The 27,710-nt window shown below is 38.5% G+C and overlaps 1 protein-coding gene across 1 annotated transcript in view; it reads right to left on the reverse strand.

The window, feature by feature from the left end:
- LOC124156250 (alpha-methylacyl-CoA racemase) overlaps positions 1-8,978 on the reverse strand; it is a 29,377-nt gene extending 20,399 nt beyond the window's left edge. Inside the window, exons 1-6 of the mRNA XM_046530665.1 lie at positions 8,554-8,978; positions 8,256-8,394; positions 7,979-8,122; positions 6,860-7,124; positions 5,173-5,355; positions 807-945 (exon numbers count right to left, since the gene is read on the reverse strand). Coding sequence (XP_046386621.1) covers positions 807-945; positions 5,173-5,355; positions 6,860-7,124; positions 7,979-8,122; positions 8,256-8,394; positions 8,554-8,661 — 978 coding nt within the window. The 5' untranslated portion in view covers positions 8,662-8,978. The remainder of the gene's footprint in view (positions 1-806; positions 946-5,172; positions 5,356-6,859; positions 7,125-7,978; positions 8,123-8,255; positions 8,395-8,553) is intronic.
- Positions 8,979-27,710: the final 18,732 nt, after the last annotated feature.

Consider the following 27,710-nt stretch of genomic DNA (forward strand, 5'->3'; position numbering starts at 1 on the left):
TCACTACTCAGCAGCAATGCAGTTTTGTGTATGGTGGCTCACAAGTGCTTTAGATCTGTGATTGCAGAGTAATTCATTTACAAAAAACCTCCAACAGATGTTGAAGAGTTTTTATGTACCCATCTTCTTGAGTGAAGTTACTGTAATGCTTTACATGAGTAAGGTTTCTAAACAACAGAGAAGATACATAGAAACTTGAAAACACCTACAAGGGATTTTCCTTCAAACTACAGGCCAATCATTGAGCACGAGCACCAGTGAGCAACTTACACAACTGTTATGATCCAATCTCAAATCGGCTATCCTGCACAGCTGAGGTATATTAACACAGTAGAATGGTGAAACCATTATGAAAATTGAGCTCAGTCCTCTTTTGAAACAAACCCTGAAACCTCAGAACAGTATAGTGACATGAAGCCTAGATTGCAATGAAAGTCATAAAACAGTTATTGTTATCAATTTTCACATTTTGCAGGCAATTTCAATAGAAGTTGGAATGAGGCAAAAATTGGGGTATTGCTATAAAATCATCTTTAAAAAAAAATATCTCAACTGCTTTTATAATTTCTTCCAAGTAAAGCTACTTTCGAATGTGATTTGGCATTGTGTCAAGTCATCGAGTTGATTCCACCAATGCCCGGCATAAACTCACTTTGATGTGCTCTGATGCTAAGAGTATAAACCACCTAAATAGTCCAAATATTCTGCTACAATTTCAAATTCAGTGAAAAAAAATTCTTAATGATTTTTGGGACACACTTTGCACAATACCAAATTGCTATACACGCAAAGAACAGAACTTTTACCTCTGATAGTTTGAAGAAAGAACCCCTCTCGGCATTATGGCAGTGAGAGCCAACTTCTTCTGGCAGAAGCACAGGTGTAACACATGCATCAGTCCCATCAAATATCTTAGCCCACTCATCTCTGGTCTTCTTCAAGAAACTAAAAAATAAAATATCATTTTATGAAAGAGTTTTTCTTGGTGATTTATTTTCATTCATCGAACAAGTTGTGCACTAATAGTGCGTTTCATCAGCAACACCATAAGAAAACAAACTTTCAAAGTCCAATTGATTGAAATTAAAGGAAGCAATTAATTCCAAATCACAGGAAATAAAAAAATACATTAACTAGCGTGCACACAAGAAATCTTGCAAATATCCCTGCCACCATTTCCAAATACCTTTGGTTCTGAGAGGTAGGTGTAATACGCACTTTTTTAGTTAGAGAAAAGGAAGTGTACACGTGCATACATATGTATATGACTTCAAACAAACAAACTACATACTAGTGAAGTAAGCAGGGGTTATCCAGCATTGTAGTCAGTTTTTTTTTTCACTCATATGCCAGGAGAATGTACTCTACTCATCTCCAAAAATGCAAAACCCACCACTCAGCATCACAAATATGCGGATAATTTTCAGTGCAAGTTTTATTTACCTCCATCACGAGTCCACTAGAATAGGCCTCATTCCTTCAGCTGTCTGTCTAGCAAGCAGTTCACATTAGTTTTCAGTATACTGTGTGCAGCTAGCAGTGAGTTTGTCTACCTGATCAGCATACCATATTACCTACAAATGGGACCGAAGCAGGAGAATGGAACTGAAAAATGTGCTGTAATTGTAGCTCTTCATCATGAAGGCTATTCTAGTATGACAATAGCAACAAAAGTTGGTGCAGCTCAATTTACAGTGGTTCATAACATACATTGCAGAGGTTCAAGCAAACAGGTCCCAATGAAAGTCATGGAGTGTGAAGGCAACTACATAAAAAAATAGCTCAATGTTCAAGGTTTCTAACCATGAAATATACATTGGCTACTAATCTCATAAACTAGGAAAAAAAATTTTGGAGACCTTCCTTTTCATATACACTCTAGACTTCTCTCCCCTTCACACAACTTTTCCCCCCCCCTTCTGTCACTATCTTTAGACCTCCACTGACCTAGTGTGTGTTTATGAGTTGGTATTTCCTATATTGACACCAAATGATGTTGCACCACATTGACACCGGTCGTGTGACATTAATGAAGTTATTGTGTTATATTATATTTTTTAAATTATTTTTAAATGATATTCTTAATAAGAAAGAGAATAACTTTATACTGAAAGAATGCCATAATTTTCCATGCAAAAAATGGCCATTTAACTATAAGCCAACTTTTGTTGTCCTGATGCAGGCTTTATCTTGTTGGTACGTGAATGGTTTCTATATTTTGTCGGGGCTAAGTTATAACTGATACTGGAGATGCACGGGAGAATGCTTCTGGCTATAGGTTTTCTTTTCCTTCTACTTCATCACTAAAATGACTGGAAATGAAAGTTGACATGGGCCTCAAAACCTCTGGAGTGTACAGCATCCCACGTGAGTGCAGTCATGTCTATATTGGGGAAACTGGCAGCACAATCGAAAAATGGATGACGAAGCATGAAAGATGCAGATGCTCATATTATCTATTGAAGTCGGCGGTAGCAGAGCATTGCTTGGATCTCAGTCAAATAATGGATTTCAAAAAAACGAAAGTTCTGTGCCCCGCCAATAATTATTGGAATCACATTGTAAAGGAGGCGATTGAAATTAAACTAGTGTGCTTAGCTTAGTTGTGTTGCATGCAGTGGGCATATCCACCACAGGGGCTATGCCCCCACCACTCAGTTTATCCGTGGTGTCAATGTACCGGCATGTAGAGCCGTAGTGATGAAGTTATAAGAACCGTGACAGCATGGCTTGCGAATAACTTGTCAATTGAATTAAGAATTTAAGCTACATCACTGAATGTATTTTGAACTGATTCACAAGTTTCAACAAATAAACAGATGTCACTAGAAATTTGGGGGGTTTCACGATTGATCCTGATGATACTATCTATGCAGTATGTTAACTGTGCTCCAAGCGTATTTTGCTCAGCCCATCAATATCAACATCAAACCTTCAAAAACATCTCACAACACACAGCAGCAGAGGAAAGAACTAGTGATGGGTCGGTTTGATTCCTCGATTCTTGGCCAAGAACCGGAATCGAAAATGAGTACTTGCCAAGTTGAAAAATCGATTCCGATTCCAGTAGTATTTCAAACCACAAATTTATATAAGGCCGCGTTTCCAATAGTCATTTGAATTTTCGTGCCACATATTCGTAATAACAAAACACATTACACTGGAAGCCCAATCTATCGCTCCCGCATTCATCGTTCGCCATTCCCGGTCCCAAATAAAGTTCCATACAGGCTATGTAATTTTTTCCCGCATCTATCTTTCCCGAAGTATCGTTTTCCCGCATTGATCACTTGAAGATCGCAGTCCCGATGCATGATTTTCCCGGTTCCATCGTTTGATGAAAATAAGACATAATATATACCATGTGTCATTTATGGCTAATTATGAAAGGCACATAATTTGAATCTTCCCCAGGGGATAGAACTGCCATAGGAAGAAGCTCAGTGCCATGGGAAAGTAACATTAGCGCATTTAGTCGAATCAACAATATGATCTAAGTGTCTCGATAAAGTACTAGTATTCCTGTAATCAGCTAAAATCTTTTTTGAATCCTTTAACGAATATCATAATTACACGCCAAAATGCTGTGTTTCCAGGGATATAGGCAACCTAGCCAAATATTCCCGCATTGATCGTTTTCCCGCATTCATCCATCGTCCATCCCCCTGAAAAACGATAGATCGAAGTTCCACTGTATAGATTCTAAGTGGCACACCACTTCCGGAGGAGCAAATGCAGACTTGGAAGCCTGTGACAGGTATATGGTCAAGATACAGTGATGCATTTGGAAAAGTACCCTAAGTCACCGTAGCAAACACTGTTGAAGCTGAAATGGAAGCTTATTTATCAGAGATGAATGCACCACCAAATTCCTTCCCTGGGAAATACTGGAAGACTGCATCTCCTACCTTAGGCTGAAAGTAGTAGCGAAAAAGTTTCTTGCTATACATTATATTACATTGTCAGACATCATATTTTAATTACATGGTGATGATATGAAATATGCTTTTGTAAACTGATTCTTTCACAGAGTAATAATTTTTTAAGTGGTTGTCTTGTTGCCTGGAATTAAGTGATATTTTTCTTGGAGCCTATGGCGTCAGAATCAATGGAATCGGTATCAGTATAATCGGAATCGGGATTGGAATCGTTAAAATTTTGGAATCGACCCATCACTAGAAAGACCCATTCCATTTCAAATAACAGATAAATAATTCTCAAACCAGCTGTGCCCATAACCCTTGGATTAGTGAAGTCAAAAATTAAAAAATCTTTATTCCGCGGACCATTAACTAGCCCAGATGCTATGTCAACCAGTAAACCTGGACTAAACTGAAATTGTTCACTGGTGGATGGTGTTACAGAAGGAGGAATTGCTGATTAATTAGATTGGATCAGCATGGACGGTGATACCAGAACTAGTGATATTATTAATATTCCATCTACTACTGTTTTCAGAAAACGAATGTTCAGGACTGAAGGCAATAATTTTGACCGGAATAGATTAGACCCAGACGGTAAAAATGCTGATATTTTTAAATAAAAACCTGTAGAAAGCTGGCTGCCCGATGTAATATGACATACTGGTTGATCATGCATTCTTTAAGAAAATGTTAGTTTGACTTTTTATACTTGGCAAATAAAATTATGGAGACGAACTTAGTTTTTTATTACAGAGCTTTCCCATTTATTTACCTTTTAAGTCAAATTATTTTCATTCAGTCCATGTGGCTGTTCATTCAAATTTGCCATTCATTCAGAAAATATAAGTTCTAACCGAGTATCGAGAACCGATGGGGGAGAACCGGATCGGTATTGAGAACCGGAAAAAATTTCAGAACCGACTCATCCGTAATAACAACAATGTATAAAAGAACTAACTTTCATTATTTGGAGCCATTTGGCGATAGCATACATGTATATTGTATTTGTTATCATGAAAAAACAATTGAATTATATTTTGATCAAACAGATAAAATAAAATGTTTCTGTCAAGATGATTGGAATTCATTATGGTCATGTTTACTGTGAATGCAAGCGATTTTGTGACTGAAGTCACTCTCCAAGTCACATCCAGTCATATCACTTGTGGTAGTGCATTAAGTCCTCTTGAGGACCTCAAATTATCAAAATGCCTAACATAAAAATTCAAAGTGCCATAGTGAAACTTACGTTTGCTTCAAAATCTCACGACAACCTTCAGGATCATCAGCACCAAATTGAGGAACAATGTCACGGGAGAGTCCAAGACCTTCCAGCAGCCGCTTGTAAAACTGAGGTTCAAGGGCACCCACAGCAACATGACCACCATCTTTAGTCTCATAGGTGTCATAGAAGTGAGATCCAGAGTCTAACCTAGACAGAGAAACAGTAAACTGGATATCATTTAAAAATAAAGTTCTTACATCTACCAAAATAATATTGTAAGATAAGCTCCACACAGATCCCGGCTCCAGATCACTTTCAATACTATTGAGAGCAGCTATAGTTACGTCCATTTGTGACTATTATTATTTGGAAAGAGTGTTTTAAGTGGAAGAGAATGTTTATAGTAGAAGAATGCCACTTTGAAGATTCCAACAATGAAGTTTTCACACATATTTATTGAAAATTCCAGACTCTAATGCATACAAATAGCTCTTATTTTATTCCTAATTGGAATATAGTAAAAATTCAAACAGCGTGCATATAAATTATCTTTAAAGTATACATACTTCATGGGATGGTTCGAAGGCCCGTCCATTCGACCAATCAGTTTGAAAAACTCAAAACCCATCATCTCAGAAATTTAAGGAAGAATAGTTTTTGCAACAATTGCCATGCATTTATGAATATACCCAGTGTTCTCATGACATGACAGGACATGATTAATGGGATTACCTCTACGTCCACTTTTCAGCATTTTACCTACAGGAACGTAATTCCGCATTTCAGCATTACTGGTTCTCGATGAAGGAGTCACATAACTCAGACTCTAATGATGTCATCCCTTGCAAGAAAAGCAGGGGGAAACTTTTGCATTTTTGTATTAATCAATCATGAGAAAATGACTGGACGTGGAATTTTTTTAAACCTTTAAAATTATTTTTCCTTTGCATTGGCTGAATTCTGTTACTGTACTTTGATTAAAGGTCTTTGTGAATGACCGCTTTGTATTAAGGTATTGCTTAAGCCAATCAGTTGATGAATTCATTAATTTCACCCGGTAATGATCACACAGATGAGATAATGAAACCCCACCTCAGACATATAAAAACATGTATAGTGTATCAATGTCTCTTTCACATTGGGAGAAAAACAATAGGAGTCGAACTATAATGGACGAAAATTCTTGTTCACGATGTGGAACAAAGAATTGGGGTATTGTACCGAAAATAGTGGCGTTCGGGCGTAAGCATCGTCACTCCCGATTTTTCGTCCTCCATAATTATCAGTTCTGTGCTGCAATTTGAGTTAAGAGTGATTTTTGAAGATAGAGTATGTGCCATCTATCCGGATTCCCTTTATGAGGATGTATCCAGGGCAAGTGTTTAATATTTTGGTGTTTATTTGATATGTGAAATAGAGATAAACGTTAGGATTGGTAATCATTTTCAAGTAGCAGAGAAAGTGGTGCAGTTCAATTTGTGGCAGCATTTTGAGAACACAGTCATATATGTATCATATAATTCACTGGGTTAATGTCTTTCCAACATGATACTTTAAAGATCCAATTAATGGCAAGTCTTGTTACAAATATGATACGATGGTGAAGAATCAATTTCACTACATACACTTGAATAATGAAAGCAAGGATCAACTCAGGGATAACCATTGAAAGCATTTATGCTAGTGAATTCTGAAAATAACTCATACCTACACATTTTTACCCCTCTCATTTCCCCAAATAGGAAGCCTTTTCCGACTTCTGTACAGCCAGCTTGCAACATATGCAGAGCCTTCAACCATGGATGCATCAATAACTTGTCCTTTCCCAACACCTCCGCCCGCTTCTATTCTACTCCTGTTCAGCAGGGCTAACAGTATCCCAAAAGCACACATTAATCCCCCTCCAGCAAAATCTGCCAATAAGTTGATAGGTGGAGTCGGGTTTTCTCCATGACGACCCAGCATTGACAAAACACCTGTGCATGATAAAAGGTTGAAAACCTGGTAGAATAATAATCGATCAATTCTTCATTCATAAAATACCAATTAATAATCAAAAAAGAGTGAATGACAGAGGCAGTTGAATATTGAGACCCTGAAATTTGCGACTCAAATTTTTTTTTCAACAGTTGAAACTACATATCTATGTGGGAAATGAAGGTACAGGCCAAATATATCAAGAAAAACACTGTTACAGAATAGTATTCCATGATGTAGTAAGTTGAAGAAACATTGCTGAATTATAAAAAAAAATTACATCTTCGAGGCTTATCAATTACACTGGTATTGGTACCAGAGTTTTTTAAGTTACTGTGAGAGAGCATTTGGCCTCCTGAATCCAAATCTAGAATTAGAGTTTGCATCATAGCTCTATTTTTTTTAGATATATGACTATTTTAGCTAAAATTTGGCTATTAACCTAGCCAAATTGAAGTCACTGATTGCTATTATTTTTTATCTAGAAACTGACGAAAGAAATACCTCATAAAACATATTGGGAGCATAAATTTAAAACTTCTTTTCTATTAAAGAAAAACATAAAGACAGTTAGCATTTATGAAGCTTCTTTTGGAAGAAATTCTAGCCACTGATATCAATACAATCATGTCATGACACATGTGCAACATCTAAGGAATGGCAGCTCCTCTCTCACCCCTGTTTCTTGGCCATACTTTTTCAGGAAACATTATGTTCATACATCATTCCAAGTTAAAAATGCCTAAGGCATGACCTACACTGATCATGAACCTTCAGGTAATAGTGGAAGGGGTTTGAAAAAGAGTTAAGAGTGCAAGGGTTAATTGCGAGCATGTATTTCAATATTCCACACCTGAAACTGCCACATAATTAATGTCGTGACCGGCCATTGATGAGTATGGTCCAGACTGTCCAAAACCGGTGAGGCGAGCATAAATCAGCCTCGGATTTTCTTTGATGAGGAGGCTTGGCCCCAATCCCAGCTTCTCCATAACGCCTGTTGAATAAAATGGCAATCTAAGCCATGGATTATAAAAGTTTATCTTCAAACACTCATTTATGCAAGGAAGTCCTACAAGTCAGGACTGATTGAGATTTGTTACGTTGATCACAAAATGATACCCATATACCTTTTCTAAATGGCTCGATCAAAACATCAGACTCTCTGCACATTCTTTTAATAACTTTTATCCCTTCTGGATGCTTTAAGTTAACCGCAATTGATCGCTTTCCATGGCCCATGAAATCTTCCAAAGAATTGCTACCAACCTAAACAAAAAATGTTTCAACTTACATGAAGGCATTATAATCTAAAAAATGTAATGATATTGGTGGCAGATTGACTAAGAATGAATATACAGGCAATATATCGTTCGGACTCATACAGCGACGACAAAATATCCATTTCAAATGAGGACGACTATATACCTTATCAACTCTGGTTACTGTAGCACCGAAGTCGGCGAGGAGCATACCACAAAAAGGAGCAGGGGCTAACCCCGACAATTCAACAACACGTATGCCTTTCAGAGCCATTGCCGGGTGGGCAAAAATATTGATGACAAAAATACTGGTAGCAAAGTATACTTGGCACTGTGGAGCCAAAAATGACGCATGAAGAGTAGGCTCGAGAAATTCTCACCGTGCACGCATTATTAGCGTCAACTGTTATCTAGTCCACAAGGACACTAAAGAGGTATTATTTCTATCACTCCGGGACAAGCACCTAAATTTCCTCTTATCATCATCATTCGATGTGATTCGATGCATTACCGATGACGTTACGCAACACGCACAAAGAGTACATGTATATTTTTCATACTTCGCAGTAGCGTATATGAGAAATTTGGGGGACTCTACACGCGCCTAATTTTAAATTGCTTGCTTTAAAAGCTATGAAAATGTGTACTTATTTTGAGAAGTACAGCACTTACAGAATATTTTGAGACGATGTCATTCCATACATGACTCAAAAGAGAGCGCGAGAACTTAAATTTTCAATCGATGTTTATTTCCTGGTAATGTATTCATGGTTTATTATCCGTTTAAGTAAAATGTTATTGGAATTTCTTGCTCCTAGATTTTTCGCTGTTAAGTTGAGTAAATTTAGTTATTAAGGGTTGTGCTGTCATTTGTTATCACTGTTGATACTCTTTAAGGCCGTGGTCCGTTTCAGCCTTCAAGCGCTCCGAAGCTCTTCAGCTCGGTCCGTTTCACGCTTCAAATCGCTTCGAAGCTCAGGATGTGACGCCCCTGAGTGAGCGTAAAGGGCATAGCCGGATATTGAGGGTGAAAAGTCCCCCCGCCGGGATTTTTCCCGTACTTATGGTATGCGATTTGGGATCAAATAGGACAAACCTCCCCACATTTCCAGCCCGCTAGAGGCCCACCAGGGCCGGCTAGATCGAAAAACGATTTCCACTCTTTTTTAACCGTCAGGTCAGTACCCGGGTATCCATTTCAGTTTCCCAAGTAGAATTTAATAACCTCCCCCTAAAAAAAAATTTATGACCATCCAGATCCCCAATGCAAGTATTTTGACACCAATTTTTCAGCAAAATATTTTGCAATCAATGACTCAAAAATAGTTATTAACTATTAAACGTGATACCTCCTCCGTTCAATGACCGGGTACCTGGGTACTCACTAAGGTTGTTGTGCATGAAAGCCGGGATTATTCTCACCATTGAGACCGTTAATCAAAGTATTTATCCAACTTTTTAGCAAATAACCAGCAATATCGTTTGTTATTACTTTACTTTAAACAATTTTACTATAAAAAATATCAAATACTGTGGGTAAAAACGCAATTCTGTTTATTTTTCTTTTAGTTATTTTTTCTTTTATTTGTAATAACACAGTTCCATACAAAAACAAGCATCGAATTATTATAAATAACAACATTTAATTATTTCACACATTCTCCGCATGTTTTTGTTGAAATACAATGTTTATCACAAATAGGGAACTCACATGCCGAACATGATTTTCGAGTTTTGCGACGTTTTTTTTTTTAATTCGCCTCGGAGACAAACATGGCATACGCCAGTAATCTTTTTCCTCCCAGTTGAATCGAATTGTACCGGGGATTTCGACGATTCAGATGCTTTTGGCTGTGCATATGGATTTATAGCTCGGCTAAAAAAAATTTCAAATGCCAATTTGGTGGTGAAGGGCCTCATGATTTGCGCGTTATGCGAACGACTTTCGACGGAAGGAGTACACAATTCTCTGCCCAGTTGCCGATAAAAAAATCGCCATTCATAACCCTTTTTCGATAGCATTTTATTGTTCATATAATATAGAATATATGCTGATAGGCAGACGATATCAAGGATACTGTAGAAAAATGCTAGAGGCCACCTTCGAGTCAATCTTTTAGTAGTGTATCTGCCATGCATTTTGTCCATCGTGTCCACTCCAGCTTTTGACCAGTTATAAAACTATAATTTCGGGCTTTTTCTTTGTTGCATCCTGATGCATTGATGATAGCATTATCACTGCTTTGTTTATTTTTGACACATAACTGCACATCGTTACTTTTTCATGAAAGCCAAACACAGTGGATAATTCTTCTCGTTTTTTCGATGCAGCAATTGCTGGTGGAATGTACGGCTTATTTTTCTTGCAACAATTCCAACAATAGGGAAGTGCACTAATTTTTTTTTATTGCTGAATTTGAAAGTTTAGCCTAAAAAAGAAACATTAGTGTAGTCACTTTTATTTTCTGCATCTGGGGTATGCACTTTAAAACGTTTTGAAAGTCGGAAAATTTCATGTTGCGCTGAAACACAGTGCCTCCATCTTGATTGAGATGTGACGTCACAAGGCAGTAGTCACCAGTGGAGTATCGCTGTATTCCGTCGCCTTCTTTAGCGCGGCGAGAGTTTCCGGGAATCGGTGGAGTTTGCTTCCTAAAAATGTCGTCTAGTACCGAACACATGAATTCAAAATAGAATTATAAATGATTTTTTGTTCCAAATTTAATCTCGACGTCGAAACAAAAGCCTGGAGAAGATATTCATTCCCGTGCCTTAAGCACAAGCTATACGGAATAAATGGTTCAAGGCTGCTCCTGACTCTTACCTATCGATGATATTCTGTTTTGAAGATCATTTTAAGGTATTGTAAGATCAAATTGATATTTATATTATAATAATTTACTTAATAGGTACCTCAGTCACATCAGAAAGAGTGTTGAGTCAAAATATAGCATCTTCCGCGTAGACCTACGTAATTTATAAACTGAAAGTAGTTTGTTTAAAGAATTATGGCGCGACTGTTTTTTTTACACGACCGGGCAAAATGCGTACTTTGCCCATGATATGTGCATATATGATAACAAACGATTTTTGTTAAAGTTAATCTTTATTTGTTGAAATTAGTACATTTATAGGTGATACAGATATAAAGGTACACGGCAGGTCGCGCGGCGTAATTTGTACTCCACTGGTGACGGGTTCATCTTGCTGATCTAAAAAATTAGCTACAATACCTCGAACTTTGAAAACTCGCAATATAGGCAGTCAAAGTACGTTGTAAGAATACACGAGACCATTATAGCCCAGAATGTACGTACAATGTCGAAATCCTTGGTTTTCAAAGATTGACGTATTTTATACGCCAGCGCGCCCGGTCCAGGGTTATCAACTTTTATTTCATCCTATTTGTTAGTTGAAATTATATTTCAGAATGGTTCTTTTAGCACTGCTACTGAGGTAAACTGGTAGGTACTGAGTACAAGGTACTGAGGTATGTACTGAGTAAGTAAACTCCCTTTGGAGTAATGTGAATTACAAGTGTTCGAGATATATGGCATTTTATATTCGCTTTGTGTTCTTATTAATTATGCCTGTACGCATATTGTTGCTTGCCGCGAGCCTTTAATGGTATGTGCTCTTGCAAGAGTGGTTTTCATTTTTAATGTGGAAGTTGGTCAGTATAAGCAAAGAAAAAATTAACATTTTAGCGCTCACCAACCCTTGTAGTCATCGTATCTCTGCGTTTGTAAAGACACTGCTAAAATACCTAAACGCCATAATGATGATTAAAAAATTGTCTCATGCCAATGATTGCTGCAATTATAATTAATGATAAACTTGATGCCGTATGATCACAATGAAGACAACAAAAAATAATGCCATGACGTAGTCTTGAACCACGGTCCTTAGGGTGAGATCTATTCTTTGAATCGTGCACGCTATCACTACCCCAACCGACCCATTAGGAAAATGTGGATATTTTGAATTTATATATATAACTTGTAAAAAGTAACGCATGAAAATTAATTAATTACAGCCTAACTAACGCCCTAATTGAAAAAGATGCAGCAAGGTACGCGGTCTCCCCTTGTTAGCCTTAACGTCTCGCATTTCTATGGAGCGTTGAACCTGTCCTCCTTATTCAAAAATTCAGTAACCATAAATACATCAAAGTTTGGTATACCATTTATAAATCGTTGGAATTTTCCTTCTCCCAACCAAGATTACCTTTTCTTGAACCCATCCTGGACAGCGAACCATTGCAACAACCAGCCAGCTCGGAAATAAGGCTAACATCCCATGATTCTAGTTGCGAAGGGCGAACGTTCCGGCCGGCGTGAATACATACGCAACGAATAAGTCTTGCAGCAAACGTCTGAAATAGGTTTATTAGTTTGACTCGGTTCTTACAAAAAAGTTTTGGCATGATAAACGGCATTGTGCCAAAATATACCCAGCGAAAAATAAATGCCATCATGCATTTATTAAAGATTCAATGTGCTATTCGTACTACTCTTTCCAAACTTGAAGTTGACACGTAAATGAATATTAATATATTACGCAATGATGAAGTCGTTTACTCAAAAGAGAAGCAGCCACATATATATTCTGAAGATATTTTATGACAGCAAAAAAAGGGATACCCTAAAATTCTGTAATTTTTCTATGCAATAATAGTGGTAGAACTAAACGGTGTAGAAGCTGCCTTCTGCTACTGCCTTGTGACGTCACGACCAATATCCAACATGGACACCCGTTTTCGCGGCCTTTGAATTTTTCCATATTTCAGACGGTCATCTCGAATCAAGTATTCACTATTAGGATTTAAACTGTGGTTTTACGACATTATGTTATTCTGAACTCTAATTTAAAAATGTGTTTGATGCATTTGAAACACTAGTGCACTTCCCTATTGTTAAATCCCAGGACAGTAAACATTTTGCCAATGGCAGAGAAGTGAAGTAATTGCCCATTTTAATATTTCTTCCAGATCCTTTATACGGTGCCACCAAGTCTTTGACCACTCTCTCACCAACGTTTTTCTCGCGCTCAGCACTCGATTTTCTAAACGGAGCATTAACGTTTACCTCCAATTCTCTAAAAGCTTCGAAACTTATGAGCGATACCACGTAAATGTCATACTGACTGGTAAAATAAAAAAAAGTGGTTGGAGGCTCTGTTATGGATCAAAATCTGTGATACTAAGTCTACACTTTCGCTATTAAGTGCTGACTTTTGCATGAGTCACGTGTGTCTCTGACACGGGAGATTTTTTATGTGCTTGCTATAGTTTTTAGCCACATACGAAATATGATGAATACTTTCATTTCAAAAATATAGCATCAATAATTACAATTAGAAATAAAAATTTGTATGAATTGATTTTTTTATTCCTTTAATGACACATATCCGTCCATAGTTGCTATTTCGATACCTATTTGTTTTCTGAGAAATGGAGTCTGCAAGTCAAGTATATAATCATGTCAGTCCGTGACGTTTTACATGAATTTAATTCCGTAAATTATTGATCCGTAATAATTAAGAATTCTCCTTTTACATACAAATCAAGCATGAGGTACTCGACAATGGGGAACATGCATGAACTTTGTTTCTCCCGTTATTGTAGCCTATCTTATTGAGAATTTTCTCACCAATCCGAATATATAAGCCAAAGTTGTCAACGTCAATCACAAATGCCGTAAAATGCTAATGAAATTCTAAAAAAAAATCGACGAAAGTCACGTGACCCGGAACGCTTTCTCATTGGCTTGACGTCACCGAACAATATTCAGTCTCAGTGGCCTCAGTTCTCCGTAAAATTCGATGTCTAAATACTGCTGTTTTTCAATGAATACAGATCTTTAATGTCGTTAGGGAGTTGTTGATGGAAAAAGAGGGGGATTGTTGGAGGAATGAGGTGAAAAGAAAACTGATTGACAAAATGACTGAAGTGGGATTTAAGAAGGCGCAGTCGGACAATTTACCTATGGTTGACTCCTTTATTATGGCCGCCTTCCTTAAAAACAGTGATTCTTTCGTCGCCGCCGAGATGCGTGGAGTGAAAGCAAGCAGGTAAGCAAGCTATTTAATACATAGGAAATTTTTTTTTAAGTTTTAACATTGTTTTCTGTTTATAAATACTTATTTTTGAAATCAAATAAACTATCCTTCATCAGCGGTTAATTATTAGTTGCCCATAATTTTAATACCAAACTTATCATGCGGTTCTCTTATATCAGCTCCATAGTCGTTAGAATATAAGTAATAAAATAATAGACTAATGTACAAATATGTTTCAGGTATGATTAATGCCTAATAATTCTGAGTTATTACAACATCTTCACTCACCAAAAATACGATTCGGCATTTAGCAAAACTAAATGTGTCTCATAATATGACACTATCTCTGAAAAAAAGAAAAAAGGAGCTGCACTTTGTGTTGCTGCTCCTGATTTTGAGAAGACAAAGAATATTTCTTGTCTATGGATTGAGTATGACCATGATTTTGTAATGAATGTTGTGGCTGCCGCCACAAGATTTTGGGAGATTAATATTTTTCCTATTCTTTTCAACAGCTGTAAACATGATTAGTTTTTTTAGTTACACCAGAACTGGCCCCATATGCTTCTTGTTATATTTTTTAATACATTTATTTTGCACTCCCTTTCATTGTCGGCATTTTTTCAAGTATGCTACTTTATTAATGGAGCCTGAAGATTAATTAAGCCACAAGATATAATAATCACATCATCCATCAAGGTAATAAGATTGTGATCTATACAGGCATGAGGAACTAACATTTTAAATTCCCTAATGCGTCTGATAACACGCTCAACATGAATCCTCAAGCTGGCAATATTTTCGTCTCCATTACTTCCTTTTTTATGCTCTTAACTTCAGACTTAACACTGGGGGGTGGAATTAATGTGCAGCCTTTTGTACCAAGAAAGCTATCAATGTGTTTGAAACCCCGATCAGCCATCACAGTACAATGAGAAGGCAAGTATTTAAAGTAATCACATTGCTCTACAAGCAGTGAATCAGATATCCGACCTCCAAAGCCCTAAGATATGTAATTTATTAATCCATCAGGTGAGCTAGACACCAAGTACTTTAAAGTATTTGCAGACTTGTATTCCGACCATGTTAGAGCTTGTTTTACAGGGTCCGATGGTTTTTCTATCTCTACTTCTAAGCAATCAATAATTGATTGTACATGGCTATACCTTGATCGAAATGGTATGGGCAGTAACTTTAATATCTTTTTCTTGGCTGGCAATATAATGAGCTGTTTCATACATTGGGATATTTTTGGAACAGCATCATGAAAAACCCGACCAGCTGTGCTGAATGATATGCTAAAGTCATCAGAGAGAATAGTAAAGCATTCATTAAGTCTAATCTTTTTTAGAGTTAGCATGATCATGGACATATGTAAATTTGTATTTCTCTGAAGAGTGCCCAGAATGAAGCAACAGTTTTCAGGTACACCCATGTATAGCTTAGGGTTTCCATTAAATAAATTTATTCGTGCAATTGCTACTTGCTTTCTTTCAACAGAGTCATTTTCATTAAGAAATTCAGCTTCTGAGTTATTAGATGAATTATCAGAAAACTGTACTCATCTTCTTCACTCATATCCTCCTCAGAGCTCGACTCCTCACAAGTTTCACTGACTTTCCTTCTCTTCAAACTTTGAATGGGGGTGTCTGGGTATTTACATATTTTTTTTTTGGTGATGTCGCCCTATCAGAAACACATGTCTATATTTGCGTTTGTTTGCTCCTGAATTTAGTGCGTACTTGAACCCCAACACTTGATGACACTTGAGAGGATATACCTGAACTACTCTCCCGGTCATCCTCTGACTCAGCTTCAAGTTCACATAGTTTGTCAGCTTCATTGCCACTTGAACCTGTGCTCAATTATTTATATATATGAATTGAAAAATGCAAGTATCAAAGCTCCATGCACACGTACTTAAACCGGTAGAAAAATGCTCAGCAAGGTCAACCCGAAAACCTTGCTGCGCATGCTGCACCACCCCGCGAAAGTCTCCATCAATACGGTAGAAAAATCTTATAATAATACTTTTCTTTAAATATAATAACACTTTTTCCGTTCATAATTAAGTTTTTCCTTTGATGTGAATGTTTGTAACTTTTCAATTTATATTACGTGGCAATAACATCCTTTGGCTCAATTCAATCTTTTTAACTCATAAAAATAAGATTTGCAACCTTACTGGCACGTACGCTGAAATGATCCTCACAACAGAAAGCTGTTGATAATTTCGAGATAGAATTTACGTCTCTTCTGCAGGCTCTCAACCATTTTAATCTCTTCTTCGAATCTTTCGGGACATAAATGAAAACCTTCTTCGGCGTGGAATTTGAGGAATTTGAGCAACAGGGCACGACACAAGATTTGTAAAACTTTCTCTCTTTTTTCTCGTTTACATCCATTATGCTTGTTATGCTTGAATGAAATAATCAATTAAGATTAGTGAAAATCACTAATTAAGAAGAAAAAGCAATATTTTACTCGAAATGCCGTTCCATCATTCATCCACTTACTTTCTTGTCAAAATACAAACAATGGTCTCTAGCGATATCGTTCTGTGACGTCACGCGTCCATTGCCCCATGACGCAGTGTTTTCAGGCTGCCGAGAAAGAATTATTTTTAAAGAGTGATATCTCAGTAAAAAAACCGCAGATCACCTGTGAAATTTTTACCAAATCCATTTTAGATAGTTGTCTTCCGATTAATCTGGTTATAAAAAATTGTGCATGTTCCCCATTAAGGTGCTGAACTGTTTTTGTGGCAACAATACTTTCGGCTCAGGAGCGCCGTCTCGGACTGACATTGTTACGCTAATTAAGGGACACTATACATTACCAGGCCAACAAAGAGCTATATAAACAGAAAAATCAACAATGATTGATTATTCAAAATAGGGAACAACACATTCAATATTATTAAAATGTTCCACTCCTTTTTCACCACTAGAGATTCCCGTACATAGCAGTTAGTTCGGTCTGATCGTGAGCAAGAGTGTCGTCTTACTATTACACGCTTAGTGAAGTAAATGTATTGAGAAAAATGGGTAAAACGGGTGCTGAAATACAGCGTGACTATACACAGAGAAATAGGGAGAAAAAGGAGTATCGAAAACAAAAGAAGGATACGCTGAAGAAGCAGCAGAAAAGGGGAACAGTGAATTCCATCCAACGAGGAAAGGCGAATACAAAACAGGAGAATAGGGTCTATACACAAAATCAGCACCGCCGTGAAAGAACAAGAGCAAGTGGGTCACCTACACTGGTTAGCGGAGTTAATTTAATTTTTTCTACGAGTAATACTCATGAAATAACTGTTGGATAAAATCCCAGTAAGCCACTTTTATGGTTTATCGCTTAGGAAATTCCATATTCGCATTCCACTGCCTTTCGGAGTCGACAACATTATAACAAATGTAAGAAGCGAGTAATCGCCTCATAGCCGGATTCGCCAAGGAAACAAAGAGAAAATCTCATTGATGTGGCGAGAGAGAATGGCCTAAAAGTGAGGAATACTAAGCCTAAGGCTGCTGACGCGCGCTCATCGTGTCGACTGCCTGACCAAACACGCCAAGCCGTGGTTCAGTACTACGAAGACGACTCGATTTACTACCAGTGTCCAGGGATAAAGGAACACAGGAAGACGCAAGTGAACGGGACTGTGTTGTAAGCTTCCGTGAGATATATGACGGTAACCTTCAAGGAGGCACATTCCCTCTTCATCCAAGTGCACGATTTTAGTATCAGCTTTTCCAAATTTGCTTCGCTGCGCCCTGTTTTTGCCTTTTTACATGGTAATACACCTCATAATGTGTGCACCCGTGTTTTACAAGAAAATATGAGTATTATCCTGTGGGCTTTGCACAGCAAAGGTGTTCCAATTAAGACATAATTTAAGGATTTTATTGCTCAGGCCACGTGTAATCAAGAGTCTACTCAATATATGAAGTCAGAAACTCATCATTGTCCAGGAATCTCCTTTCTTGAACTGACCGATGATCTTGCTAATAAAAGTTGTGAGTGGCGTTGTTGGGGTATCGAGAATAAAATGGTAATTTTGATATCTAAAGAGGGCTTAGTTCTTGACTGACTTAAAAATTTAGATAATTCACTTTTTTGCTCTCTTAAACACGTAATTGTGAAGAGTAAAGCATTCAAAGATGCTAGAGAAAATGTGACCACTAATTTTTTGGTTATTCAGGTGGACTTCGCTGAGAATTATTCGTGCTAACACCAAAATGAAATACAGAGTGCTCACTTGATCAATAAGGTCGTATCTATTTTTGCAGCTGTAGTCTGGTGCCGCCAACAACAAAATAGAGATGTTAAAACGAAATCCTTTGCTTTAGTCTCTGACTGTGCAGATCAAGATAAATACACCGTACATGTTGCATTAAAAACTTTGCTGGGCCAAATAAAAACCTTGATACCAGGTATTCAGAACATAATCTTTTTTCTGATGGGGTATCAAGTCAATTTAAACAAAATGTATACACTGTGCAATATGACATATCTAGCTGATGCATTTAATGTGTTTATTGAATGGAATTTTTTTAGTCCTACCATGGAAAGGGGGCTGTGGATGAAATTGGTGGGTTGGTGAAAAAAATGGTGTGGACTGCCATACCATCAGGGGAAAAGGCGATGAATAATAGATAGTTAACGTCCGTGTATGAAAAAAGTGTACAAAAATATCTACATTGAAGATACCATTGGGCGAAGTATCTGAGTGTAATAAACAAAATGAGGTATTGTATGCTGAGCTCACTCGTCATCTATGCGCAAAAAACATGTATTGCTATTTGATTTTTATGGACACTGAATGACTGTATTTTACCAATTTTGAGGTTCGTTCATTATTTTGAATGATTTTAAGAGTTTTTGAATATATTTGTCTTGTTTATTTTGAATTAAAGAAATTATTTGTTTTAATTTTAATGGCAGTGAATAAGTTTATAACAAAAGGGAATCACAAAAGTCAGTCCGTGACATTTCTGGTCAGTCCGTGAAGATGCTTTTCTCCTCTGTAAAGTCAGTTATTGTAAAGGGCTTTGCACCATTATGAAATATATATTTGGAGTTCTGAGATGTATCTTACTGAAACTCTGAATCACTTTTTGTTTCAGAGCAAAACTTAAAGGTTTTACTCGGAGCGGAAAGTTCGTTTCATTGTTGTCAGTCCGTGACAGAGAGTTTTAAGTCACGTTATTCCTGTATTTTTCAAGATACAGTAGTGTATCCACCCAAGTTAAATGTCTCACAATTGTGTAGCAATTTGGAAGTTGAAAAAGTTTAGTGTGTCAGTCCATTCGCGCTAGTTGTGTTATTAAAAGTTCAGAAACACATTGTGACGGTCAGTCTGTGACGCGTGGAATCGCCCTTATCACTTTTTCCAATCCGATAACGTCAGGTCAGTCATTCGTATTGTTAGGCTACTCTATGAGCGGATTTGATTCGGTGGGGGATTGTTGAGCGTTTGTGCAGTAGAGGTACCAAGAAGGCCGTGAGGATCGCACTGACAGTAACCCGTAAATTTTTGTTGAAAGAAGATGTCTCGCAGTGCATCAGCTTCGTGGTCGCACGAGGCGAAAACAACTCTCATAGAGAACTACAGTAAAGACGAGAATTTGTATAATAGCAAAGCTCAAAATTACCACAACAAGTTTTTGCGGGAGCGCAGTATCAATGATTTAGTGAAATGTGAAGAAGCGTTCCGCCCTGGAACTTCCGCTCAAGATATCAAGAGCAAAATGAATACTTTGAGGAGCCAATTTGGAGCTGAAGAGCAGCGCATCAGAGCATCGATGAAGACCGGATCTCCACTACCGAGGTAAAAATATACAAACCTAAAAATGTATTTGTGTTGTCATATGGAAGTTCACTCTTTGACTTTCAATGCTTTTTTTCTCTTTTTATTTTATTTTTTATTTTTTTATTTTTCTCTCAAACCACCGGATACAGCTCGTATTGGCCATTTTACACCGGGGTGTTCAACGAATGTAACAATTAAACGTACACAAACGACCATGCCCTGGATCGGGAAAACCCACCCAGGCGGGACTCGAACCCGCGACCTCTTGTTTGGCAGGCGAGAACGTTACCCCGCCGACACCGAGGTCGGCAAGATTCGGCTTCAAGGTGTATGTGCCTGTATTTAAATTTTATCGGGAGCTTTTATTCTTGAAGGAGCACATGACCCCTCGAAAATGCACTGAAACATATGTTATACAGATATCTGTTGTGCCCACTAAAATAAGTGAAGTTAAGTAATGAAATATTTTGGAAAATAATTTTTTTTCCATTCAATCAGGTTAACAATTGGTAGAGCTTTTAAATTCATAACAAGTCATGATTTATTTTTTTATTTATCAGTTGGTTAACCCATTTCACATAAATTCAGACAATTTTTTCTTGATGAATTATAAATCACCATAATTAGTCAATAATTATAATATTACTTGGTGCAGCTCTCCATTCCTCTATCCTATGCGCTAGCCTTTTCATAGCAATGTTTATCTTTTCTTTTACATTCTTTATAACCTGTCCTATGAAACTCATTCACCCACCCCTTCTCTGATAAAAATAAACTCCTCCATTGTTGGCAGGCTGACCCTCCATTGGGGGGAAGGGAAGGACTACCATACAGCAAAGGCAATTGCCATTCTTCCTTTCCACCTGTCCTTCTAAGATTGTTTTCATCAGGCCATATGGCCTGATGCATCATGTCTGATAATGTGGCCATCTAAGTTATCCTGTCTTCTGCTTAAGGTTTTTAGATGACTTCTATTTCTCCCACTCTTCCTTGCAATTCCTCCTTACACTACCAATACATTTTACTTTTATCATTCTTCGTAACACTACATTTTGTATGCTTCCCATATTTGACTTCTCTGCTGCTGTTAACTTCCAAGTCGCACTCCCATTCACAAAAGTACTCCATGTGAGCATCTGATGAACTGTTTCCTTACTTCTATGCATTATTTCTCCTTTTATTCGTCTTCTTGTAGAAAGCTCTCTTTGCCTGTGCTGTTCTAACGAATATTTTAAATAACACCTAATAAATAATAAATTAATTAACGCATAGTATATCCAAAGAGAATTCTGCAGAGAAACTGCACATAAATCCATGCTGATGAGGGTATTAAAGATGGTAAAAAAATGGCACATTAATTGATTTTTGTACAATATCAACAATACAATGTTGTTATGCATCAAACAACTAACAAAGTGTGGCAGATAAGCTATGATATAAAAGTTTTCAGTCTTCCCCATACGCAATTCTTGTCTTCAACACATAACATTAAATAAAATGATGCTTCTACTTTTGTCAATTAATAAGGTTACTGTTACTAGGTACTATGATCAATTGCATTTTGTTAAGAGATTACATGTATCCCAGAAAAAAATTAGTAAATCATATTCCTCATAGAAATCCGAATGTTATACTATGTACCCATACAAGTACTGATGACGCTAGGGTGAATACAAATCATTTAAACTATCAGTTGTTGAATCCCATGTCTTGAATACAACACTTAATTGTAATAATTTAAGAAATATTTCTTCCCGATAATGAACTTACAATTACTATTTGAGGACAAAGAGCCATTGTCATGACTCTTTACGTCATAAGCATTAGATACATAAGCATAATATGGTTAACTTATGCATATAAATATAATAAATTGTGACCATAAAACTGAAATCATGAATATTCTTATTTTTAATTACAGGGGGAAGCAGTGACGGTGGAGGTAGATTTAGAAAATTTTGGACCTTTGGTAGGAGAGTATGAGGTCCTTCCGATCGAGGAAGGTAACGTAATCGCTAGTGGGGATGATGGTGGCCAATCTTCTCAGTCTTTTTTCCGTTTCATGGGATCAAATGAAGAAAGGGTGAGGACACCTGTGCCTGATGCCTCTTCCACCAAAACAAGGAGGAGTAAGAGGCCTAAAGAAGAGTGCCAATCCGTTGAGGTTCTGGAGAAAATAGCAAAGACCCTAGATGCGCCCATCACCCCAGAGACAGTCAATTCTCTAGCTTTATTTATCATGGTCTAAAAAAGATCCAAGATGAGGGAAGACGTTTGAAAACAATGAAAAAATTATTTGATGTGCTGATGGATGGCCAGCTGGAGGATCTATTAGATAAAAAAGAATGAAAATGTTTTGGAATTATTTAAATTTTTTAATTATTTTCAAGTAATTTAATTAATAGTATTTGTTTAGCAGAGTGTTAATAGAATAGTTTTTAAATGGTGGTTTTAACTTAAAAACATTCATGGCATATATTATTTTACATAAAGTATTATTTTATGTAATCATTGAATTTAGTTTGAATAAGAAATATTTCCTATTCTTAGTGCTAGTGTTTATTTCACATTCCATTTCGTTCCTGCTAACTGCACTAAGAAGAATTTTTTCAGCTATATATTTTCATTATTACTGACCGTCATGCTCAATTACTTTACATTTAATCAAGTAAATATATGAATGTGGATTGTTATTTTTAACAAAGAGACAATTTGGGCTATTAAAAAATTCTGTGTTTCAGCTATTTCAACAGGAAAAAGCAATTTATATTGTCAAACCTACCTTTTGGTTTACATATTTCCCCTATTGACTGCTTCACCCTGCCAGGGAACTCGTCCAACGCCATTAAAGTATTTAACAAACTCCTCTCTAATGTCATACACATGGGCCCGAGCTCTGTTTCCACCTGATAGGCATCTAATTGGCTGCAAATTTTGAGCCCTCTCATTATCTTCATCTCCTAAGTGCACCGGTTTTCTCTTCAAAATGACGTTGCGCAGTAGACAGCAGCAAGTAACAATCGTATCAACTTTTCCTGGATCGAGGTTTATTCGGGTAAGAAGCACTCTAAATTTGTTGGCCAATATGCCGAAAGCATTTTCCACTACCCGTCGGGCCCGACTCTGTCTATAGTTGTAAGTTCTTCTTTCATTTGTTAGTTCCCTCATCCTAAATGGCTTCATGACATGCCAATCCAGAGGGAATGAATCATCTGCCACAATGACGTAGGGAACATCTATGGTTCCATTCGGAAGGGGCGATGCAGGTGGGAGGTTCAGTATATTGCTATCTATAGCCCTTTTAAGGTTGCTTGAATTATAAATGCTTGCATCATTTGCTATTCCATTCACTCCTACATTTATCCACAAAAACCTGCAGTTAGCATCGGCTAATGCTAGTAGTACTATGCTGTCTGTATAATCCACTCGCCTACCCGACAGAGAGATTTAAAGTTTCGACCGATTGATTCAGGGTTCCGTTTTTATTGTAAATAGCAAGATTACATCAACAAATTTATATCCTTGACATTACATAGCAACGAAAATAAACAAGTTTTCATAATTTCAAGGTGATTCTTCATCATCCCACTAATTCATAACCTTATTTACAATTAGTTGGGAGTTATATCCACAAAAGAATAGCTTGATGAATTAATTATTTGTATAAGAAGTTCATGTGATGATTTCTCCAAACCAGGAAGAGTAGCAACTGGGCTTTTTTTACTTTTCTTCCACCACGTGTAATGATGAACTCCTCTTTGTTCTCAGCCTTCTTGACAGGCTTTTCCATTGAAGTCAACGAGGTTTCTTCTGATATGAGGAAATCTTGGAGCCGGAAATGGAGTAGAGATCACTGATACTGTCGTCTTCTTCCGTTCCTTGTTGATTTCATCCTCGTCAATTTCAGCTGATGTATGACATGGCCAATGTTCCTTACTCAATGTCAACCATTTAGGTCCTTCCCACCACTTTGATTCTACCAATTTTGCCGGAGTACACCCTCGTGAAGGCAGATCTGCTGGGTTGTCTTCTCCGGGCACATGATTCCATTGGCTGGTAGTGGTGGTGTCGAGAATTTGCTTGACGCGGTTCGACACAAACTTCTCCCACTCGTTACCTCTTGTGATCCAAGCCAGCACTGTAGTTGAATCACTCCAATAGTGAAAAGGGATATCCTTTCCCAGCACTTCCTTCACCGGTCTTGCGATCCTGGCTCCCAACAATGCTGCTAACAACTCTAATTTGTTGCTAGTTGGCTTCTTGAATGGAGCAAGACGCGATTTGGCACTGAGAAGTTTGACTTCGACTTCTCCTTCGTATTCAGATCGGAGGTAGATAACAGTGGCATATGCCTGTTCACTTGCGTCGCAGAAAACGTGAATCTCTTTCTTGGAATCGGGGTGAAGTTGACAGTAGCGTGTAATCCTTATCGACTTCAGTAGGTAGAGAGTAGCATACCATGACCGGAAATTTTTCCCTATCTCTTCACCAACCGCGTCATCCCAGCCAACCTTTTCCTCCCACGACTTCTGGACTAGTAGCTTGGGCAGAAGTAGAGCTGGTGCGGTGAATCCAACTGGATGAAACACTTGTACGACAATGGAGATCATGTGACATTTTGACATGAATCTGAACTCCTCCTGTGACTTGGTATCTAACCTCGCACGGGGGGAAGAGGGTGATCTCTTCCTTTGGGGAGCCGCGCCCCCACGGACCCGAGCCCACCGAGGAGACAACCTCGTTAAAAAACCCCCGGTACGACTAGGGTAGCGTCCAGACATGTGGGCCCGACTGTCCTTGTAAGGCGATACCATCTTGCCTTAGCCCACCCACGTGTTTGCCGTGCGTGGCGACCCGTGTCGCAGGGAACGGGGATCCTGGTGGCTGAGGGGACCTCCTCTGTGGGAGGGGAGAATCCCCAACACTCCACTTTGGCCCCCTGACTCTCTTAGACGGGCGGCCGGGAACTAACCTATTCCCGGTGAATCGGCTCCTGGCGGCTGGGGAGTTTGGCGGCTCCTTTCGAGCGTACGCCAGGAAGGGTGAGCGTGATCCAAAGGGACACTGCCAAGAGGGGCTTTTGCGGAGGGGCACGTCTATATCTTCGGGGGAACCTGGCGCTCTGCACCGGCCCGCGGTGCATCGTCCCCTTGTCGGACTCCATGGTGGGTGGGGCCCCGGAGATGAATATAATCAATGTCTATGGATACCCAAAACCCAACACCCATTGCATCTAGGGAGGCTAATCCCAGCAAACGGCTATGTACGGAAAATGTACTACAGAATGATTACCCTTCTTACGTAGTAATGAGCAACATAGAAAAAGGAGCTTTGAAAAAAGTGTCTCCGTTCGTAATCGCGAAAGTTATCCAGGGGTTGATTGGCGATGTAAAAACGGCGAAGAGACTGCGGTCAGGTTCTCTCCTCATACAGGTCAACAATTCAAGACAAGCAAAGAGACTGCTTGAGCTGAAAGAGTTCTTCCAAGTCCCAGTGAAAGTTGATCCCCACCGATCACTAAACACTTGTGATGGCGTCGTAACATCTTGGGATCTTTCAGACTGCACCGAGGAGAAAATCAAAGAAGGCCTGAAAGACCAAAAGGTAATATCGGTCCGCCGCTTGAAAACGAGGCGAAGCGGTACTCTAAAGGACACGAACAGCTTTGTCCTCACCTTCGCCCTTCCGAAGCTTCCCTCGTCCATCTATTTATGCTACAGCGCTATCCAAGTTCGACCGTATATTTTTTAGCCTATCCGATGCTTCCGTTGTCAAAGGTATGGACACACATCAGGCAACTGTAAGGGAGAGGAACTCTGTGGTAGATGCTCTCTGAAGAAGCACGAAGGAGACTGTAGTGAAAAGGAAAAATGTGTGAACTGCCATAGAGAACATCCAGCGTGGTCAGCATCCTGCCCAATATTTGTAGAAGAAAAGAAAATACAAGAAATAAAAACCTCAAAGAAAATAACTTACGGAGAGGCCAAGAAAGAATTCAGAGCTCTGCACCCTGTTTTCTCTGGAAAATCCTATAGCCAGGTGACGGCCAAAAATATGTGGACGTTGCCGTGCAGACACACACGCCTTCTGTATGCGCGCCATGCAAAGGCGTGTTCCTGCCCGCCAAGCCTAAGAACTTAACAAGTATCAGCATCACGAAGGATAAAGCTAAGGCTACTGCGGAGAGTGACTCTTCGGGCGAAAACTCGCCTTCATCAAAGAAGGCCAAAACACTCTTACGCAAAACTCATTTTAAAAAATCGGACCTCGAGGAAGACGCAGTATCAGACGATAAAATGGACGCCGATCCCTCCGAGGTAGCTAAGCAATTCAAATGCTCGGCTAATCCTCCAGGAAAGGGGAAGACGAGACTTCGACGATCGTAGTCCACCGTATAAGTTTTTAATACATTTATCTCTTTTTATTAATCATGAATGTTATGTTTAATACCTTACAGTGGAACTGTAACGGTATTTACCGACACAAGGATGAACTGTATGCTCTAATTAAGGATTCTTACCCATCGTGCATATGTCTGCAGGAAACCCATCTGACACCATCCGACAGAATGTCACCACAGGGCTATTGCGTTTACCGGGCTGATGATGTTAGTGGCAATAGAGCCCAGGGAGGGGTTGCAATAGCTGTCCGGGAGAGCATTTACTCTTCACAGATCACGTTAAGAACCCCCCTACAGGCAATTGCAGTTTCTGTAGCCACCCCAGAGTTAGTTACCTTTTGTAACGTTTACTTGCCCCAGTGGGCACCTGTAAACAAGAATGCCCTTGAGTCGCTAGTCGCTCAGCTTCCAAAACCACACGTGCTGTTGGGGATTTTAATGCTCATGACTCCCTTTGGGGAAGCAACAGAGCACAAGCTAATAGTAGAGGAAAGCTAATAGCTAATTTCATTAACGATTTTAATTTTATTTTACTCACCAACGGCGAACAAACTCGTTTCAATAGTCATAATGGAGAGTTCTCGGTTATTGACTTGTCTTTTTATAGTTGTAGTTTTGGAGCTAGATTACAGCTGTCAGTACATAACGACCTCTGCGGGAGCGACCATTTCCCGATTTTTATTTCAAAACAGAGTAGACGAACTTGCGATTTTAACGGACCCCGTACTTGGACGATAAAAAAGGGGACTGGCCGCTTTTTAGAAATATTTCCAATTTTACATTTACTGACGACCGAAATGGAGCTGAAAATGTTAACCCTTACGAAAGCTATATTGGATGCTGCCGAAGCTAGCGTCCCTAGGACATCGATAGCTGCAAGGCGTCCACCCGTCCCATGGTGGAACAACGAGTGCGCAGAAGCTATTGCCGCAAGGAAAAGAGCGCTTAAGAACTTTCAAAAATACCCAACTACAATGAACCTGGCAGCTTTCCGTCGACTCCGGGCCAAAGCTAGTCGGATAATCAAGGAAGCCAAAAAGGCTTCGTGGAT

The sequence above is a fragment of the Ischnura elegans genome, chromosome 3, assembly GCF_921293095.1.
Source record: "Ischnura elegans chromosome 3, ioIscEleg1.1, whole genome shotgun sequence".
NCBI lineage: Eukaryota > Metazoa > Arthropoda > Insecta > Odonata > Coenagrionidae > Ischnura > Ischnura elegans.